The 6,105-nt window shown below is 37.1% G+C and overlaps 1 protein-coding gene across 1 annotated transcript; it reads right to left on the bottom strand.

The window, feature by feature from the left end:
* Window positions 1-508: 508 nt before the first annotated feature.
* LOC114438225 (deoxynucleoside triphosphate triphosphohydrolase SAMHD1-like) lies at window positions 509-4,686 on the bottom strand. Its single transcript, XM_028409433.1, has 7 exons — window positions 4,632-4,686; window positions 4,190-4,302; window positions 4,046-4,072; window positions 3,905-3,976; window positions 3,729-3,830; window positions 3,489-3,626; window positions 509-535 (listed from the first exon to the last, which is right to left on the bottom strand). Exons 1-7 carry the CDS (start codon window positions 4,684-4,686, stop codon window positions 509-511), a joined length of 534 nt encoding a protein of 177 aa, XP_028265234.1.
* Between the last annotated feature and the right edge of the window lie 1,419 nt (window positions 4,687-6,105).

Genomic DNA, 6,105 nt, shown 5'->3' with positions numbered 1-6,105 from the left:
AGAATTACTTGCATTTCCTGAAGAAAATGCAAGTTTGGTTGCCACAGCAAGTTTGTTTTTACCAAAAACTCTGCTGTCACCATGGTAACAGCAGAAATGGTTTCTCTATCTTGTAATTTGTAGGCCATTTGAATTGCAATTATTATTGACATGTCCTGAATGAGCTGAATCTTTTGATGTTTGAATGGTTTGAATCGGCCCATGCATTCTGAAGATATGCTGAGCCAAAAACGTACAGAAAAATAATAATAATAATTAAAACTTGGAAGCACTTTGATAAGTGTATATATCCTTCATCTGATTTGCATGTATTACCAATCTCAAGTCTAAACAGATTTTGTTTACTCACTTACATTATCTTGATGTTTACTATCTGGATGAGCAATGAGAGTAATTTCAATTCAGGACAAACCAAGCAATCATACATTTTAATAAACAATTCTGTCAAATGCATGGTTTGAGAAGAATGCCTTTGAAACTGTAGATATGCATCAAGGAGGAAAAATGTCTAAGCCAGCAGTCTAAGCCAGTGTTGCTGAAACAGGAAAAAAATACCCTGTCAGTAATTTAGAATGTGAACAGTTTGTTAGAATGTGAAAATGATGGCAGCAGAATAATTATTTTTGACAAGTCAATTGATTGAGTGTTGGGCTGTTGACAAATTGCAACAACAAAATCCTGTTTCTGTCAGCCACTTTTGTGTATTACCATTTCCTTTTATATGAACAGAACATTTTTTAACATAAAAATTGACATCTGAATTGATACAATCTGTCATTTACAATATATTTCATATTTCTTTGTCAAATTTCAACATCTGCGCATGTGGCATTTTGATGGGGAAAAAAGTGTCAGCTTTTTGCAGGAATGGCTGATAATATGAATGTTACTGTCATGGATTTAAGCAAGAGCAATGGACTCCTTTACTGCTGGTGCTACTGGGGAGTCTAGACAGTTGTCACACACACACACACACACACACACACACACACACACACACACACACACACACACACACACACAAGCCTGTATCTGCAAAATCTGTCACACCTTTAGTGAGAAACACAATGTTTTCACAATTCCAGCTCCTCACCTTATTATTTGGAAAAACAAACACATGTGTTTTTGCATGATTGGTAAATTAGCACCACAGAGATTTGTACCAAAATAAACATACAAAACACAAGTGCTATTTAATGACACATATATAGTTATACCACAAGAAAAGAAGGTGTGAACAGTCTTCCCATCAGTCTTGATTAGGCTATTGTTATTGTGACTCCTTTTTTCTTATATTGCTATACTAACTATATAAAATGTATATTTTAGCAAAAAAGAGTATCATTTCTAAAATGAGATCAAACAATAAAACGTTTTTAAATTTCTAGTATAAACTAAAATCTCTGCTAAGTAACAACACAAAGTGTTCTCATGATGAGGACCTGAGCACCCCCGAAGGGACAATTGGGTGCAATGAGAGAGTTGTGCTGACTGATCTGTAGAATAATTAACACCTCTGCCCTTTGTGGTATCCCTACGGAGAGACCTTCTCAACCGCAGTGGTGCGTAAGTCTGATGGAAACTTTTACACACATGTGCAGGCACATGCACATGATTAGTCTTCGGTAACATTGAACAACACTAAAGATAGGCAAGTTGTAAAAGTTAGTAGTGTAGCGTGATGCTGGTGCTGGTGTTGTTTGGTCAATTTGAAACCTTTGTTCACAGAAACTCTTCTCCATTTGCCCAATTAGTGTGGTTAATTTAGACAAGTGTGAAATCTCCAAGTATAGCCCTAGCAACAGTAAACACCCAGACTGAACCAACACATTGTCACACATAAAAACACAACAGGCTGACTACTAATGACTCCTGAAACAACATGAATAATAATTATGCAGGTGAGGTGTTTTAGTTTTATTTCCATCCAAGATTTCGTTTTTTATATGAAAAATTAAACTGATTTAAAATAGAGTTTTTGGTAGTCTGGAGTGAAATGAAACAAACACGTAATGTATTATTAATTCAGCTATAATTTCACTATAGCTTTATCCTTCCAGGAAACTGTTCAGGAAGAAGTCTTATCTGTAGAAAGTAGCATAAATCAATTCTAATGGTAACATGCATGTAAGTCATGTGACTGCAGGGATTTTATCCTGATGAGTTCAAATCTGATCATCAGTTTAAATGCAGTCTGTTGTGTTTGTATCTTCTGTTTGGATAGAGCATCCTTCAGATAGACACATAGATCCTCATCCTTGATTTTATTTGCTTTTTTTAATTGATTTCATGTATTTGAATTTATTCATAACACATAACTGAGTTACAGTGTACAAGTTTTTGTGAATATATACACACACACACACACACCGCAGGAAGTATTAAAGCTTTGACTGAATAATTGCATCATTAAAACTGTCCAAGGTTCTACATTACAGTGCTTCTTATGCTGGTTGATATTGATTGTTTTATATATTTCAGTTACTTTACCAGTGACTCTTTCCTGTCTGCTGTTGTCTGTCGCCGCAGCAGACATAAGCAAACCATATTTTTTTATTATCGATCCACATGTAGTCAAAATTAGGTGTTTCTTTTGTGATCAATAAGACAAATGTTTGAGAGAGGTCCAAGTTCAGACTCCATCTCTGCCTGGAGACTCTCTGCCTCCAGTCAATGCCTGACTCCATTCCCCAGGCACTGTTAGTCACCTCTCAGTAGACAAGCAGTTTTCAAAGACTCTGCAATGAAAAATACATCCATGACCATTAAATTAAACCTGACTGTTTGAAGGCATAAAAGCTATTTGGACACGTTATTGGATAATTTAAAAGTCACACGCATGGTTTGCCTTTAGCAAAGTTAGTCACTTAAATAAGTCACTGCACAACTGGAACCCCCTAAAATCTTTAAAAATTAACTCTCAGTGCATTTATAGACCTACTGTATATCATTGGGTTGCTGGGCAACCAAACTAATAATAATAAAGAAAAGAAGAACAAGAGTTTGGTTGCTGGGCAACCAAACTAATAATAATAAAGAAAAGAAGAACAAGAGTTTGGTTGCTGGGCAACCAAACTAATAAATCCTCAAATAAAACCATTACACAGAAGTAAATCTCAATGGATTACATACTAGTGAAGAGAGCCCTATGAAACCAGAGTCTACCTGAGCATTCAACAAGTCATCCATTGTGTAGTTGTGTTTTCCTTTCAGTTTGGACCTGCATTATTTCCACTGGCACCTCCACTTCTTCTTCTGCTCTTTCTCCAACCTATATTTAAATATAGACAACAGTTAAACTTATTTTCCTCCTCATGTTTCCATCCTTTTGTTTGTTACAAACTAAAGCATAGCAGGCATAAGGAGAAAATACATGCATATGTTTTTTTTTAGCGCCACATATGGTGCAATATAAAGGCTAAAAAAATGATTTACAAATGATAGAATGTATATTGTTGTTTGAAGAAATTGATGCTTTATTTTATTACCGTAGCTATGAAGCCTTTTTTCTTGCACCAGTCACGAAAAGCTTTCTGTATTTTATGGTACCGTCTCTGGTCTTTTTTGTTCTTCCAGTAGACCCTTATGAAGTTCTCAGAGAAGACAGATGGGAGGTACATGGAAACCTGAAACAATTGAGAGCCACATATCTGTGATTTATGGTAGTACCAATCTTGTGTTATTTCTGTCTTATGTTCATAACAAACATTTTTTTGTTGTTGTTGCTGGTGTTCTGTTTTGTTTCTGTTAATCTTATGGTCCCCCTTGGTGTAAAAGAAAGCATTCTCAATGGGGTCCTTCTGGCCATTTCCATAGTCAAACTTGGATTGCTAAAAGAAAACAATCAAATGATGATTAACAAATCCCAGAAAATGTGCTAAAGGTACTCTGAGTGAAGACTCACAACAACTTCAAAGTTGTCTTTCTCTGCATTAGTGTGTTCAGCCAGTTTCTGTTTTAAACCTTTAATTTCCTCCTGAGTGACAAATGGAGACCATGTGTCATTATTGTTATTATTTGGTTTTAATACTTAACTTATTCCTACCTCTGTAAATTCTGAGGCATCTTTTTTCTTGAACAGAGAAGGGTGGGAATAGAATAAAAACATGTTTTTATTGTTTACTTGTGGAAGGTCAATGTGGATTGTCAGTCATCACAAGTACAATGTAATAACGACACATAAACACACCTTGGCTTCACCCACAAAAAAGTAGAGGTCTCGAGTTAGGATCCGCTGAAGAAGAGAGCGTGCACCCTCCATTTCTGGTGAGGAACTGTGAAGTATTTGTTCCATCACTTGGTCTACAACAAAAACAGGAATATAGTGGAAAAATACATTTTAAACAAACCAAAGACTCACAAAACATAACTAACAGTAAGCTAAAAGCAGGTTTGCTGTTCAAATTGAACTTTAAGAGGTGGAATGTATTTAAAAAAAATAATTTACATGTATTTTGTACAACTCCTAAAGCTCTGGGTGTATTATTGACATATAAAATATATAATACATATATAAATTTAATACAATATAAGACAATACCATTTTGATTACTGATAAAACGTGACATGCATAGATACATGCATGTTTTTAAAGACAGGTTTAAAACTCTACATAGTTTGCATCCTCTGACCTGTCAGCTTGGTGTAGGCCTCCATGTCATCTTTGGCCTGAGAGAGACTGAACATCTTTCATCCTGAACCTTCAATCTGGATGTGTTTGTCTGCTTTTAAGAAGGCATCTGTGATCCTGGATAAACAGACACAACATACAACTTTGGTGAAGATTTTGCTGAGACCCTGCTACATGCTGCAGAGCAGGCAGGACTGGCACTCACATGAGCTCTATATTCTTGTTTACTTTGTGCTGGTAGGCTCGCCTGTGGAGAGCATGTCTCGTGGCGAACATGTCGTACAGATTGACCCTTTCCTGTTGAGAGCATTGCATGGAATTTAGTCACGGCTACTCAGATACTGTACATACTTTGTTTTTTCTAAGTGGATAAAAAGCAGGAGTTAACACCTTGTCTCTAGAGCAGATGTGTGAGGTGGACTTCTCTCCGTCCACCTCACACACTCTGGCAAACTTGATGAATCGCATGTGGTCAAAGTTGTTCTTGATGCCGAGGTGATGACAGTCCCTGAAACGAGATGCAACGAGAACATTTGTGAGTGGCAGAGTAACTCCAGTTCTAAATCCTTTTCAGCTTAGACTTATGTGTAGCTGTCTCACAGCCCTTCACACCAATGTGAAGAGCTGACACCAGCCTGAGCCACAGTGTTACTTCCTTAAGTGTTTACTTCTGTTCCGAACAGAATATGGGGCAGAGTAACAAAACACCCCTGAATATACAGCCTATAGAAAGTGATTGCTGCAATAATTCAAGGGAAGTAACCCCCTGTAATTCCTCACTGTAAATAAAACAACGTACTGTAAATCAAGCCTCACCTGGCAAAGTAGTCAAACTTGTCCACATCAATCCCATTTATCTGGTTTGACACAATTTCATAGAGGAAAGAAGGCCGCTGTGGAAATAACAACAGAGTAATGGCATTACATGTATTCTGACACTTCATGTCACAATATTCACAATATTCAATCAGTCTTCTGAGAACCTTCATCCTTGCGCTGCTCTGGCTCAGTCTTCTTAGGAGGGTCAATCATCTCTTTGATGAACTTCAGTTCATCAATCTTCAATCCATACAGCTCCATAGAGCTTTGCAGATTATTTGTTTCCACCATGTGATCGAACATTTGCACTGAGGCCTTCTCGTGCTGCCAGAGACACAGGTAAAAAAGACCAGTTTTACTTTAACATGACAGAATGCTGGGACATGAGGACTGGGAGCTTTTTAAAAATGATGCTGTGTATTAGTGTATGCAGTTCGCCCGAGTGCCTCTCATTCTGTGCTGACTGTTTACTGTGTTAGTGTGTGCCTTGTTGTAAACAGTTGAAATCATTCATGGCAAGCACTATGCAGAGGTTTTGTTTATTGATTACCTCATTTCCCTAAAAGCTGGACTACCTTCATTATTGTTTTACTTACCTTCCACTTTGGGTCAGCTTTGGGAAAAGCTCTGGGAATAAACATCTGATCATACAGATG

Source organism: Parambassis ranga, chromosome 7 (genome assembly GCF_900634625.1).
Source record: "Parambassis ranga chromosome 7, fParRan2.1, whole genome shotgun sequence".
NCBI classification, from domain to species: Eukaryota; Metazoa; Chordata; class Actinopteri; family Ambassidae; genus Parambassis; species Parambassis ranga.
Note: the sequence above shows the minus strand (reverse complement) of the source record. Positions and strands in the feature narration are given on the sequence as shown.